Source organism: Haliaeetus leucocephalus, unplaced genomic scaffold (assembly GCF_000737465.1).
Source record: "Haliaeetus leucocephalus isolate CR32 unplaced genomic scaffold, Haliaeetus_leucocephalus-4.0 Scaffold889, whole genome shotgun sequence".
NCBI classification, from domain to species: domain Eukaryota; kingdom Metazoa; phylum Chordata; class Aves; order Accipitriformes; family Accipitridae; genus Haliaeetus; species Haliaeetus leucocephalus.
The window spans coordinates 4,397,127-4,413,338 of record NW_010973325.1 but is presented as its reverse complement, the minus strand read 5'-3'; the positions used below and the strand labels follow the sequence as shown (position 1 = coordinate 4,413,338).

Here is a 16,212-nt window from a genome sequence, read left to right as displayed (position 1 = left end):
GGAGGGTAAGAGCCCAAAAGGGAATGTTTTTAAGCCCCTGAGCACAGGAGATGAGCACTGGTCCTTGGGACTTCGCTGCTGAACTCAGAGGTCCCACTTCTGTCAATGCAGCACAGAAAGGGCAGCCAGGGAGCGTGCCAACACAAGTCACCACCTGCTCAGACCAGCACCATGAAGGTCCACATTCAGAGGCCCAAACTCCCAAGGGGCATCCACCTGAGGGTGCCCTATCACTGCAGCATGATACAGGGTGGTGTTCACAAAATCATTGGTTTCTTTCTAGCTTACAGTCCCCACAGAGTTAAACTGCAAAAAAAAAACCAGCCAAAGGAGAACTTGTCCCCTCAGAACTTAAGAGGTACAAAAATTAGGTAGCTGCACTTTCAGGGACCTAAAGAGTTGGGACGGGAGGTTCCTTGACATTACAAAAGCAGTCTCAGACAGCAGATCTGTGTGGACAACTGAAGATCCACAGGTAGATGATGACTAATTTTTGGTCAAGCCAGCAAATCAAACCCAAGTACTGTGACAACAAAAGTGAAGGGAAATGAGGACTTCCAACCCATGTGGAGACATAGATTGCCTTTTTCTAAAAGAAGATATATCAAGATAAAGACTAGCATGCGACATTTAAGTACATTAAGAACAGGACTCAAGAGAGCTGATGGCTTGTCTTTATTGAGCATAATGATTTTCACAAATGCATAATGTTGTTGCCTTTCTTTTTAATATAAAATGTACTGACAACATTTGGGGCATTGGTTACCATCTCAGTAAGGTTCCAAAATATTCACCAGCTTCAGACAGAGTCACAGGGCACACTGCAAGCTGCTTGTTTTGAAATGAAGCATAAATACTGTTCAGCAGGCTCATACAAAACTGCTAAAGCTGACCCAGCCTTAAACAGAATAACACTCACAGAAAGCTGTATCTTACTAATTTTAACCTCATGGACTAGGCAAAATTAGGGGCCTTTGAATTCCAGTAACATAAACTCTTCAACTGTCTGTCATAAACAAATACCCAGACTTGTTTTTAACTGCATTTTCTGGTTCCTCTCTGACAGGTTCCCATATTATACTTACATGGGGACATACCATATTATGATAATAACGTATGCCCTCAAACTCAGAGGGAGTTTCCAAAATTCCTAGATCGAAATGTAGATCTTCTCATGCCGCCTGTAATCACATGGAGATAGGACACACTCTCCTTTTCCTCTATAATTCTACACATACCGTAGATACTTGATCTGTACTACCATCAGAGTACTCAAAACAAAACACAAGCAGATCAGTATCACCACTAAATTTCAGTTCCTTTCAGCTGAAAAAAGTCTGTCATATACTTGAACTACCAAGACATACAAGTCACCTAGACTTACAAGTTTCTCAGTTTAGAGACCATGCCAATGATGAAAGGACAATTAAAATACCTGAAATATGGGGGTTTTTTTGACAGAAACATTATTCATTCTTCCTCCTTGCTTACAAGCAAAGCACAAACATGAACTTGTACTAATAAAAATATCGCAAACCGTAACCTTGTTTACATTTGTTATAGCAAGATAACACAATACTGCATATGCTGCTCTGAAAATAATTTTCATACAAATTAAAAGGTCAGCATGGGGATTTCCTAAGTACAAGTTTTGTTTACTATGGGACCTGGGTCACTAATTCGTCTTCGTGAAGCAGCAGTTGCACGACAGTTAATTTTTGGTCAGAATTAATGAATGTTATTACTGCACTACCTAAAAGTGATTACTCGGGTAAGGCCTGGGACCAGAGGCCACTGAGCACTGGGGGCCATCCACCCATATTTGTCTCTGAGATGAGAAGGTGTGGCTCAGCTACAGATGGCGTTCCTGTTAAAGTTGAGTTAACTTTCAGGATGAAAGGTGAACATAAGTAAGAGCAAGATATTGCTTCAGGAAGACCACTGCCTCCTTATGTATCTTCTACGAGACCTGCAGAAAAAGGTAGCGGAGGCAGTGACAAAGGTTAGTGTCACGACTTGCAGATACTACTGCAACACCTCTGCTCTGAAGAGGAGCTAAGGTAAAGTCTAGTACTGGTAGTAGCGATTTGGCTACGATGACATTGAAAGCTGGAAGAAATGACAGAGCTAGGGCTAGCATGGCAGTTCAGCCCAGCAAATACCAGCACAGACTAAAACCTGCTATCAAAGGGTAATGTGGCTTTATTTACATCTGGAATTAGAAGAGGGTGCTGGCCTAGAATAAAGGATAATACTGGAATTGGGTTTAGGGTTGGGGCTCAGGCCAGCAGATATTGATAAACTACAGCTTAGAAAGCGCCTCCAGGTTAACATGAAAAGTGGTGCTGGTTTAAACCATCTGACTGCGGAGATCTGTGGGATAAGGAGTTAGATAATGTTAAGATTAGGAGTGGAATTAGGGTTTGAGCATACCCTGGAAGAGGTTGATAAACTGCATGATCTCGTTTTGGTATCAGGGAGGGCCACACACCATGATAAAGGTGCCACATGACAGGGCTTCACACACCCTTAGCAAGCCCAACACCGCCCAGCATGCCAGGCCTACTCTGTCTATATCCTCTGTTGACCCAAGGCTCCCCAAGCCATACACGTACTGTAGACCCACTGTGTTCCTGACCCCTCAGGATTACTGTATATGTACACTTCTGTCCTTGTGTATGTGCGCAGGGAACCTGGCATTCCCGAGATGTACAGATTTCCTGTACCGTAGATGCACGGTGTGCATGTACTGTGCAGGCGGGCAAGGAAGAGAGCCCCAAACAAGGAAAGCATCTGTCTGAAAACATGCAGTCCTTACTGTCTCTATTTCTCCCATCATTTGCACTAGGGCTGCCATATCCGAAATACATCAAAGACCAAAAAAGTTAAGCGTCTGGCAACCAATGTCTCCTCCCTTCACAGACGCATTTTTAAAAACAGTGGATCAAGTCTGTGCAGCAGGTTGGTCCTGCCAAGGAAATCAAAAGCCAAATATACCAAGAAGCAGCACAAAAGCTTGTCTGTGTCTTCTCCAAAAAGGAGCTTTGCCAATGATGATCTTGGCAGTACTATTTAGCATTTACCCTTTTCCCAATTCTTGGGAAAAGGTGTCCACCATGTTACTCAGCATTTTCCAGGTTAGGAGAGGGTTCAGGATTGACCTTGCCTACTCTACATTACAGAAAAATCTGACACATATCTTGTCTATCTCTGTGTTTTAATCACAAAATAGGTTCACCCACATTAGTGATTAATGGTGAAAAATTCAGTCTTGGTGGTAGACAGGCCTTGGACCTCACAATGATACTTTGTGGGGAAGGACAAAACATATAATCACATTTCAAGGACAAAATCATGTCCATACTGGAGACTATATAGTTTAAAACCTTGAAAATCAATATAAGTACACACATCCCATCTCTACCATTTTCCAAGCCTGCAATTTCAAGAACGCAGGGTAGGCAAGAACAGCAGTTGCTCAATTCAGTGAACAAACCTGCTTTAGCATTCACTACAAACTGCAGAGGAGAAAGCTTCACAGTTGAGTCTCGCCGAGAGGGAATCACAATAATCGAGCCTCATGGTCACACTATTGTTGTGAAACAGTCACTGGGTAAATAAGGGTGTAGCCTGCAATATAGATTACCACTGGGGTGGGGGTGGAGAAAAAGCCACATGCAAAACATGGTCTTACCCCTGAAAAGGTATGAAGTCAAGAAAAAAGGATCTTACAAATCTGCACCGGTTGTCAAAAATGCGGCAGAACAATGCTGCCATTCTAGTACTGTCAATGCAGTAATGACACAGAGTAGGGAATAAAGGCGAGTTGCAGAGTTAAGTCTGCAGCAAATATTTTAGGCAAAAGCAAAAACAGCAAGACAAGAGAATTCCAAGGGATGGAGGAGTCAAAGTTAGGATGATGTAGAAATGACAGCCGAACTTCAGTTCACTAAGGTGAAGTCACAAAAGTGGTACATTTCCAGAATGATAAAAAATTAGTAGAAAAAGATTATAAAAGTTAAAATGTAAGATGCTGATTTTAAAACATATAAATAGGCAGGTACCTCAGACTAGCAGAGATACGTATTAACAAAGCAGAACCAGAAAGGTGCCATCTTGGGTGAAATCTGACCAAACATTTTCTTAGCCTTTTTGTATTTCAGGGATGTGTACCAGTGTAACTGAAGGAGTTCAGAGATGTTTTCCAAACTTATCTTTTCTTGTTTGCAGAAATCAAGTAAAGAACTTGCAAAGAAATCACTTCTACAAGACACTGCCCTCAGCTCTGCATATGCAAATGTCTCTTTTGCCTCTGCACTAAGCGAAACTTCCTCTTAACGATCCAACTTTGATTGTCCTACCAATTCACAGCATTTTTGCCAAACTGGGGGAAAAGATAATATATTGCATCTATCCTCTATGTAACACCGCGCTGGGCTTGGAGAAGCTCCCACGGAGGCTTAGCAGGGTGCTACTGGCCACTTCTAGGGAAGATGACTGGGCGACAGGGAGGAGAGAGAGCAAAGCAACCTTCGCTCCTGCCTGCAGCGAGGGAGTGGCAGGGGCTTGAAGGGGAGAGCACTTCATCCAGCCAGGCACTCCCCATCATGGGGGAGCAAAAAGCCATTTCATTCATTGCTCCCTCTGACCCCTGCATCTCTGAGGGAGGGAGAAAAAACAAAGGCATTAAGCATTTAGCATTATTTCTGATACAAGGAGGATACAAAAGCATCTCAAACAAAAGTAACTCCCATTCCAGTCTCCTAAGAGCTTCCCTCTTTGCTGTCAACTCATCAGAAGTGGCAGGTTTTAGTGGGGTCTTGTTTCTGCATGCTAATGTGTCCTGATGTGCTATCTGGACACTCTTCTAGTCTCAGCTTCCACCACTACACTCTTATTTTCTGTGACACACTAAGCTTCTGGTCCTTAGATAGGACTTGCATTTACGAAGAAGCAATATACAGGGTTCAATCCTCTGGTACAAGGTAGCATACAATTTTCCAACCTGTATTAAACTCTCAGATTATTTATGAGGTAAACCAATTATACAAATTTTGTCAAAATCCATGCTTATTAATAACTCTGCCTGTACTAAGAGCTCATTGGGCTCTAAAATTTGTACTGAAGACTACTCTATAGAAAATAGAGGCTTAATACTTTTAAATTATTGTTCACGGTAGCCCAGATAACATTAAAGAATCTGTTGCAATCAAAATACATAAGCTCTATTTCCAAATCTCACAACTCAGGTCAAGAACCACAACCATAATGATTGTCAATGAAATAACTGTATCCTGACTCACTCCATACAAATAAGCTATAAAAGTACTCCTCTGCTTCAGTAGACAAGGATGGCAAAGGAAGAAACTGATAAGGAATAATTAAACTAACACCACACTAATGAAAAGGTGAATTAATTCAAACAGCCCGTGAAGTATCCACGTGTACACAAAGTAATTCAACAGACATTACACTGGAAGGCTGACTATCCAGTGCATGGATGAAATCAGAATGTGATATTAATGGCACATCCAAGGATAGAGTTGATCATGGATTTTCTGCTGCTTACTGTCAAACATGAAATACTACTGCATGTCATTTTTGCAAGCAAGCCTTACAGAATGACCAGAGAAATCAGAAAATGATACAGCCAGTATCACACTGGACAATAACACGGAAAATAAAGTTGATTTTCTCATTGATAAAAACAGTGAAATATCATATAAGCTGCCCATTACTGTACCTTCATGACATCTTTATAGGAATGAATGGCCTCAACTTCTGCTTTGTCATCATCATCATCCTCCACTCCTTCATCCAGAGCATCATATCCTTCATCTCTACTCCCATCTGTTTCTGTGGTATTAGTCATGTAGTCAATAAGCTGCTCCAGTGGAGGACTTAATTCCCGCTCTTCATTGTCCTTCAAACCATAGTCCAGGGCTTTATATATAATAATCCCTAGTGATTCAATAACCTAGAAAAGTGAAAAAGAAATATTTATTAATGCCATTTACATGAATGAATAGGTCAGTCTAGGAACACCCTTTTCTGGTGATTGTATAACAAACTTAGCCACTGAGAGGGCAATAAACATCAAAATTAAACAGAAAAATACTGTAATACCTACAGTAGTACTTCGGTAATGCAGCACAGAACATGCAAGAGCAGGTCATACCACATACCTACTGCTTTCTTATTTCAAAGTTTTAAATAAAAATTCATAATTTAAAACGAAGCAGGACCTTTTTAGATTATTTTCCCTTTTTCCTTCTAATATGACAAACATCAAAATAACATTGCTCTAGACTTTGTAAAACTATATTACATGCATATGACCTTTTGGGGGGGGGGCAGGTGGGAAGAAATTAAAAGAAAGAATAAACTAACATGAGTGGTCTCCCCCCTCCCACAAATTAATGACACTTGGAAACTGCCCTTCAGTTTCTGCATCTCTTCATTGACCTGAGAGGTGTCTGGACACAGCTGTGGACATCCCAATATTAACTCACTGAGCACTGGGACATCAGCCCACAAGAACTCCTTTGTCTGTTGCACAGACGGTGGAGGCACACATATTCCACTGAGACTACCAACAACTGGATTTCGTAGTAATGAGGTAGTACCTCAATTTTTCATTGAACTTGAGACTGCTTTTTTGTGCTCTGTCAAGAGCAAAGCAAACGGACGATGTCTTACTCAATGTAAGCTAGCAAAAAAAGTCACGAACATCCCAAAATGCTAAATGCATATTTTCTTTCTTGGCATGAATTATTTTCCTTACAAGTAATATTGAAGCTTCTAGCATTTTAAAGATGTAAAGAGATGGCATTTCAAACTGAGGAGTTTGGAAATGGGTATTAATGGAGAGGGAAGGGAAAATGGGCTTGCAGGAGTACACCACAAGGTAATGTCACTGCTGGGAGATCCTTGTCTGACAATGGAAGTAGGACTGGAGTTATTGCATGTAATCTCTGATCTTCCTTGTCTGTTGTGATGGCTAGGATGTCACACAAATGAGCAGACTCCCGTGTAGGAGTAGTTGGCACTAGAGCAACTTTAATAAGAGGAGCATTTCTAAACATACCAAACCTTGTCATCAAATGGCATTTTCTCTCATCTGGCTTTCAGTACTATCCTGGTCAACACACTTTTTAATGCAGATTTTTGAAATTCTATTTGGGTAAATAGGACAACAAAAATGTATTCTTAAAACATGAAATTTGACTCTACCAGCTTACTTATTTCAGCACAGCAAAGTATTTTTGGTCTGGGAGGCTGGAGGTTAGCAAAGACTTAAAATGATATCCTATTAATTTACCTAGACAGACAATTTAATGAACTAGCTGTAGTCTGACAGCTTTACACTTGCATACTTCACTCCTCTGTTGAGATTACTTTGCAGTGCAAATTCACTTTGCAGGACAGTGCTAATAAACAAGCAAACATAAAGCCCACCTAGTCTCTCAAATGTGTTCATATGTATTTGGAAAATATTCTTAAAATGCAGTTAAGAAAAGTGATTAGGCAAATTAATGAAGAAAAAATTGTCTTAATTTTAGTTCAAAGAAGAGCTTCTGACTTGGGAAATGCTAGTGAGACAGCAAAGTATACCAGGGAAGCATCACTGCATGCTTGCTCAGTTCTCATACCCTTCCCCAGACTTCTGCCATGACCTACTTTGGAGACAGGACACTGCACCATATAGACCTTAAAAATAGCTGTAACAGATCAAAGTTAATATTTGCAGCATATCTAGCTTGCTTCTTAGAGAAGCTGTTTTGTAATGAGTGTCTTGTAAAACTTGCATTGTTAAAAAAAATCTGAAAATGTGAAAATTTTCACAAAACAAAATATATTCTACTAGTAGACATGTATGTTTCCTGTAACTCAGATTCTGAGTACAATCTCAACATACACCCCTTCAGCCACTGAAAGGGAACAAAGAATACCAAGTTAATTCCAATTTGAAGTAGACCTAAATGAAAATGAAGTACAATTGAATAATTGCTTTGATATTTCAAACACTTGGGAGTAAACACAATGTGAGTAATTTCTAACTTTAATAAAAACTAAATTTGAAAGAGCATAGCATAGATGAGGAGGACTGAAATGTCCAAATTAGATGCAAAGAAAATAATGTCTTGTGCCATGCAGTGAGGGCTGCTGAACACAGCTTCTGGATTTTGCTACACCACCACTTCAAAAAAATAGAAGGGGGGGGTGTATAAAGAAAGTGTGCTCTCTCTGCCTCCTTCTGTTTGGGAAGAGGATTAAGGCATTCAAAAGCACTGTGGCTAAAACTGGATGACAGCTGCTGCTTTCTTTGATGTATCAGCAGTGGGGCTTCTGCAGTTCAGTAATACAGTTTGTGCATTTTTATGTACTATGAACAGATTTCATAATACATGCAAAGCTGACACAACACGAAAGCCTGCAACAGCACCAATTCAGACCTATATTTCAGTTTCTCAGCTCCTTATTTAGGAGTCGTGACCAAAACCATATTTATTCAGCGTCTGTCAGCATCACAGATTCTTCTCGCTGAAAGACAAAGCAGTGAACATCTTAACTGAGAAACTTTGCTTTGACATGCATTAAAACTGAAAACACTCAACGCTTTCAGTAATACTGGTTTACCAAGGATCTTGTAAAAACCACACAAGTGCCATATGAACATCAAACAGAAGTCACAGCATCATCAATGCTTCTTCACATGGACAGAACTACTAATGCAACTTCACACAAATAAAACTTCTACCTCTATATAACTAGAAACATAATATACAAGGTTAGACATTCAGCTCATCGCTGCTTAAAGGCATGAGTGCTGTCACTTTGCCTGTAATAGAAATCAAATACAAACAAAAAAGGAAAAGCTTTTCACAGTTGAATGAATTAATTGATAGATATGTGGGGGTTTTGAGTTGGATAATCAGGGACTATAAGTTTTTTTTTTTAAAAGCACCAATTATTTACAAAGAAGTCACCGGTTCTGAACAATTATATGTGAAAATGGAGGTACAGTAGGAAAAACAAGGGTAAGGAGGGACTTAGCAAGGCTCTTTTAAACCAGAGTTGTACACTGACACACCAAAACAACTGCAGGACACTGAAATAAGTGCCAGCACTAATGATAAATGATACTGCTTGATTCAGATGGGAAAATAAAAAAAGTTCTGCGCCTTGAATTTTAGAACTCATTTGTTCCTGATTGATTTAAATTTTGGCGAAGGATCTGGTCTTTGTAAATCAGTCAGTGGCTAAATAACTTAAAAAAATAAACAAGGAAGTCTGCGTTATTATGCTTTACACCTTCTCACCAAGTTCTTTTGAAAGTCATGGCTTCAGACCAAAAAAAAAAAAAACCAACACACCAACGTTTCTCACAGACTGAACTTGTACTCTGTTGTGCTTAAATCATTAGTGAAAGGGGAATTTTGTCTCACCGTAAGTGAGTATTCTTTCAGTTCCTACACCAGTCTGGACTCGTATTATACTGCTCTTTTTCAACAAGTTGCGATAAAGTTGCTGGAGCACTTTGACTTCAAACAAGATATAAAAACAATATCCTTGCGCTCCTTTTACACATGCAGCAAAAACAAACCCCAAACCATTCAGGTTCTTTTCATACACAAACACTGCATGGAACTTTCCATTTCGTATACCTTCCTCCAACACATGAAGGCATGCCTCTTGGAAGGGGGTTCATTAGGGTTTTAGGTCTTTTATATGACACAAATCATGTTCTTCCAAGGAACACTGCCAATTTAACATTCTCAACAACTCTTCAAATACACAGCCTTTGTATAGGAACCAAACGTTTGAGACTTGCAAAAGTCTCGATCGAAATTACCATGAGTACTTCACTTATCTTTTTTTTCCCAGAGAAGAATCCTTTTTTCCCCTCAACATATATATGTGTCTCTGACTCTTGCTGAAGCGTAGATGAGAAGAGGCAGAATCTGCATGCCATTCTCCCCACTCACCGCATGCACAATAGGGCACTGTCTGAGCTTTCATCCCCTTCCTAGGCTTGCCTCAATTTTTAAACAAAGCAACAAAGCCTAAGGACAGGCTTGTACTTACAGCAGCAAAGGGCTTTTTTTCAGCTCAAATGCCTGTCCCTCCCTAAAATTCTCCCTTCCTCCAAAAGCCACTCAGGTTTTGTATCCCTAAATTGGGATTAAAGATGCTATAAAGCTCCAGCTCCTAAAGTGAGTCAACTAACTTTGAACTTTCCCACAGGGACCTCAGATATGGCAACCAGTCACAACGATATTTGCACTGTCTTTCACGAATTCTAATAAATTTTTTATTACAAATTTATACTACAATTATTATGTTTAAGTGCTCCCATTTCTTACCAGCAGATCTCCAACACACCTCACAAAGGAGAATCGCTCTGCCTTACAGTAAGAGTGCCGAGAGCCTGGAGCTGGCATTAGCCACGGCACTCCTTAGGGCAGAGCTCCTCTCCGCCACCAACTCTGCCACCACCCCTGGTATTAGGCAGCACTTAGTCAATCTGCAAAGACTAACCTGTCCTACTGCTGACTTCAAATTATCCTGCCAGGAGCTCCACGCTGTGCTTCTGGAATCAAGACGCAGCATAAACATACCCACAGACACCCTTGAAGTCAAGAGTTACATGTCTTAAATTTTCTATGACGCATTAGGAGAAGACACAAACACGCACAAATTTTTGTGATAAAATTCTGTAGTACAGTCCAAAAGACAGGCATGTTAAAACTGTATGTAAACCTAACTGTTCCTCTCCAGCTAGATAACAGAGGGAGCAAGTTATTGCTCTGGTTATCATTTCCATTTGTAACAAAGGAATTTGTTGTTTCTTCAGTACCCAATTCGGGAACTGAAAAAGACACACTTTTAGAAAGAGTGAACAAATAATGGGGTTAGGATAAACCAAAGTACACTTTTGGGTTATTTACCTCATCCTTAGATGCCCTACATAACTCTCAAGAGCATCTCATGGATGAGTATGTCTAAATAGGTTGTTATAAGAGACTGCATACCTCAGGTATACTAATGTAGTTTTTACCACAGCATTCCCCAGTGGAAACAGGCTAGTATTACCCAGGTTTTAATAGCTGGGGACATTGCTAAATTTAAATATGACCTTCACTAAATTAGAGCAACTTGCAACAGACTGTCAAATGAGAACAGTGAAAAAACTTCCAAGTGCTTCCAGGTAAGCAGCAAGGATTTGGAATATTTCCAATGAATCAGATGAATCACTCATTTCCAAAGAATATAGACATCAGATACAGGATTATTTAACTTCTGGGTGATGTTTGTTTGCTACTGAAATAACGAGCTAATGCTTTCTGCAATATAATGAGCCTTGCTATTTAAGACAAAGCAGTAATAAAAGCAAAGCAAAAAAAAATATAATCAAAGTATGTCAGATTTAACAGAAAAGAAATATGAAAGGAAAATAAATATACCCTTTTAACAAGATTCAGTCTGGTTTAGATACATTCAGAGTTAGGAAAATTTCTCTACTGTATTCAGGGGAGATCTTTTTCAAAATTATTTTATATCCATGAGTCTTTGAATGCACTAAGTGGGTAGAGAGACATACCTACTGAATTCTTTTTACTATTCAGGTATACATTAAAGACATTCAGTGAAAGAACTCCTGATATAAGACACACAACAAGTCTAAACATACACAGGGAATGCTTGCTTTTTGGGGTTTTGTTTTGTTCCCCCCAAAGTGAATATGTAAAAATTTAAGCAGTTAAATGTTGTTGGACTCAGTTGCTTCTAATGAAGTAGCAGTAATTTTACTCTATTAAGGCTCAAGTGTAATATAACTCTCCAATTTATTCAAAGGTTCTGATAATTATAAACATGTTTTTTGGTTGTTCAAGTTTCACTGTAGATATTATCTAAGGAGAACTATAATTTATTAGCATAAATGAAAGCAGAATTTATTCCATTGTATCAGTCTCAACTTATATTTTATCTGCTGCATTAAAACATTGAAACAAACCCCTCATTTTTCTTCTAGTTTTTGTTCATATGTTATAATCCCCAAGATTAAGACAAATCATTACTCTATTATTAAGGAATTTATCCAACCTGAAGGAATTTCACTGAAGTGACAGTTCATACTCAGAGAGAAACAAAATTAAATTCCCTGATTTAACTGTGGAGACTCCAGTAATAGCTGAAGCTCTAGTAAAAGAATTAGGTGCAATAATTAAGTAACCCAGATGGTGAAAGTAATTTGAAAGTTCTTAAATACACCTCTATTCATATCATGGTTTTAAATACAGGTCATGTTATCCTGATCCCATTTAAGTAAATGGCGATGACATCAAGAATTCTAAGGTTAGAATGTATTTGCTGAAACAAACAGGCAGAATGGGTATGTTGTTACATTTCCCTACTGTACGCTTAAAATTATCTGAAAATTGTCTTAAAATATCCTACCTATTTAGGATTTTAGGCACAGTATCTCACCTTGATTTTTTAAAGAAATATTTTATTATCACAGTCTATAAAGACAATTTGCACAAAAACTTCATTCAAAATCTTAGCAGCTTTGAAGTACATCAAAATTAAGTTTGTGAAAGCCCCAATGACTATGGAAATACTATTTCAAAATATAAGGAGAATATGTTTATCATAAGTTGAAGATACAAAATCAGCCCATGTCACAAACTTCTAGTCTAGTTCCCTTCTCATGTACACCAAAGCCATAAATCTGCTATTACCCTTCAGAGTAATGCTTCTTATACATAAGAGGTATTTTTTTTAAAGAAAAGTTTCAATGCAGTATTAATCTGATAAATCAACAAGTACTATTATTACATCAGAATCATTTAATACTACACTTATCCAACCAAACCAATCATTATTCTTTTCAGCACACGTAACCCTTCAGTATTCCTGACTTTACTAAATAAAGTCAGGTCCAAACAAAGTTTTTGTTGTTTTGTTTTGTTCTGGTTTTTTTTTTTTAAATGATGAAATATAGTTAAACATCTACATATAGTTCTACATAGAAATAGAAAGCAATCAGGTGAACTCCCTGAGTAAGCCAACAGACAGAGCAAAGACTTTGGTTGACTACAAAAACATAACCAGGCCACAGAAACTCCAGTGGGGTCAAATTGTGTAAGACACAAAAATTGCCGTTTGCCGTATCAGCCTTTTGAATAAAGCTTTATCTAGATTACACGAGAGTATCAGATTAATTACAGCAAAAGATTTTGTAGTGAGAGAGAGGTGACCAGCTCAAGGAAAATGGTATAAAGGAGAGTGAAACTAGTTCAGTAGCTCTGATCCCGAGAATTCATGTGTGACTGGTTTAAATTTGGCTGATAATAAAATGCTTCCAGTAGCTTTGATTCAGTTTAATTTATGGTAGTCATGAAGCAATGCAAAATCAATGCCACTTTTATTCAAAATGTTTACACAGTTCAACTAATCTACTCAAAAAGTCTGTTTGCATTAACTTCTCAGCCTTCTCACACAGATTTCATTTAAACCACTACAGTTGCCTGCTATAGGCTTGGCCCCCATTTAATTAATCCAAAAATTAAAGTGAGTAAACAACTGCTGCCATATAAACCATTTCTTCTCCTATGAGTCAAGAACTTTCTCACACCTATTTTCCCCAAAATTAACAACTACAAAAGCCGAGCAAACAAAATACCTGCACAATGAAAGCTATTCTTTTAAATACAAATTCTTGATTAGTTAAAGTTCTACATTTGCATGTATGTCTTATAAGCTTTCCAGCAGCAGCTCTCAACAGACTTTACAAAAGTTAGGCTGGTTTCACCATATTTGTCAGAGGTATGCGGCATTTCAAGCGTTTCACAGATGATGAACTTCAGGGAGACAGATGGAACACCTGAACAAGTTCACACAGAGCTGGGAACATGATAACTGTTCTGGTTTAACTGTAGCTTTCCTAAAATCCATCTTCTTCCATTCCTGGAAAAATAATGTCCTTCTGACGCCTAACAGATTTCTCTGGTCAGTCAAATTGTTGTAATCCCAAGATTTCATGCCTAAACTCAATGATGCCAAGAAACAAGCCCAAAAGTAACCACACAACAGGTCCTTTTTAAAGTGATGTGCCACAAAAGAAGGCTGACATATGCTGCTGCTTTCTAGTGACTGGAGTATTCATTAACCACACACAAAGCAATACAAATTTAATGCTGCTTGTCTTAAAGGTACTGAATATTGATGGGAAGTCAAATAACAACCAGTGAGAAATCTGTCCTTTTCATCCATACTGAAGAAGAAGCTTCAAAGATGTCTGTGGGATGGTGGCATTTATTACATAGCCGCCCAAGATGAACCATGCACAGCTACCTTTTATCCTGTAGAAGAGCACTCAGCCATACCTAGGCAAAGATCTATACCGGACTGCTTTCCTTAAGAAACTAATGAGAATTCACACATACAGCCTGTGAACAAAAAGCTAAAAAATTCGAGACTCATACTGAGAGGTTTTTTGTTAGTCAGATGTGCAAGGAAACTTGAGCTTGACATTAAGGACATAACTTGATCATGAAATATGTGAATTTTCACGTGGACAAGAGTTACTAATGTGGCAGACAGCTATTCATTTAGGTCACATATGATCTGTGTGTCATACAAACATAACACTGCAGACTGACAAAGCCTCTGCAAAGCTCCTGATTTTATGAATATTCTTCCACATCCTCTTCCCCATAAGCAGCAACATTGGATACAGGCATTTGGATCACAGGCATTCAAATACTCCTCCAAGACTGAATGCGTAAGTGAACACAAAATATTTTAGTAACAAGCAAAGGGAGTTACTGCACAGTTACCATCAAGCTCTCACAATGGCCTTGTTGGAAAGACTGGCGTTTGCTAGAATAATTCAAGAAAACACTAGCAGGCACTGTTGGCAAGTAATCTATTCATAAGAAGATAGAAGCCTGACATTATTTTTTAGGTCTGAAATTCAGATACAATCATAGCATGGAGGGCTGACTTACCCTAAACCAAAAAGCAACAGAATGTGTGGCCGAGCCTCAGCAAAAAGCTTACCACCTGCTCTTTGGGCCACAAAACCCCAGAGAATCCATTTATGAAATGACACTCACAGTTTTCTATTTCTATCTCCTTCTGAACCGTGAAATCCCTCCAGGAGAAATCCATAGTAAAACGTAGCTCTATCACAGTTAAAAGTTACTGATATATAAAACATACAGTTTATAGCCTCAGGCATAAATTACCTTAACACAAGATATTCTAGCACTTGCCGGATTCCAAAGTCATTAAAGTGCTGAACTGTGACAGTTTATTATCCTTAATGGGAAGCCATATTCCTGGATTATGAATTGCTGAGCATTGTTTTATTGCTCTCTGCCAATAACGACAATATCCATGTATTCTAGTACAGCAATGATAACAAAGATTTGCTTACAGTCACAGTTCAGAAGTGTTATGCTATTTAAAAAAACTCATATGCATTTTATGCTTAGATTAAAAAAAAAAACCCCAAACCAAAGCATTCCTAACTGGCTCTCTGCAGAAGCCTGTATCACAGCGCCAGATTTTCTACAATGCTCAGCACTTGGACTTCTCATAGAGTAGAGATATTATCTAGGTAATTCATCTTAGCTGCTAAGATAGCAGCCAAGTTACTAAATATCCAACCATTGGTGGAGAAGGATTAATTCCAACACTTACGTGTATGTAAGCTGCACAGGCACTTGGGAAGAAAAAAAAGGCTGAAGTTTGTTTTTTTTTTTTTAAAAAAAGGTATATGCATACCAATTAACTAGACTTACTGCCTCAAAATCTATAGTGAAATTCTCTGTCCTATTCAGTGCATTTTGCACTGCTTGGGAAACTTGAGAGTCTCATAAAATTAGGCCTAAAAGAGCTAATCCTGAGTTTCGCCTGGGCTGAGACCTTGTTAATGGATGTGCTAAAGTTAGTTCCTGTACAAGCCGCTCTCCCATCCTCAGCCCAAGGAAAAGCAAGCTATGTAAAGATTCATACTGGAGGTAACATGGTAGCAAGGGGAAGGGGGACAGCAGGGCACAGTGACTTGTCGCATCCATAGGACCACTGTAGGACAGCTCTAATGTGGTCCTACACAATTCATCCCTCAATCAAGGATTCACAACAAGCTCTTCAAAGCTTCCTCGCTGACTTGCAAAGAACAGAGCTGAGCTCAGGTGT

The 16,212-nt window shown here is 38.8% G+C and overlaps 1 protein-coding gene across 1 annotated transcript in view; it reads right to left on the bottom strand.

Moving 5' to 3' along the window:
- SPIRE1 (spire-type actin nucleation factor 1) overlaps positions 1–16,212 on the bottom strand; it is a 122,034-nt gene that overhangs the window by 64,054 nt on the left and 41,768 nt on the right. Inside the window, exon 3 of the mRNA XM_010583344.1 lies at positions 5,744–5,977. Coding sequence (XP_010581646.1) covers positions 5,744–5,977 — 234 coding nt within the window. The remainder of the gene's footprint in view (positions 1–5,743; positions 5,978–16,212) is intronic.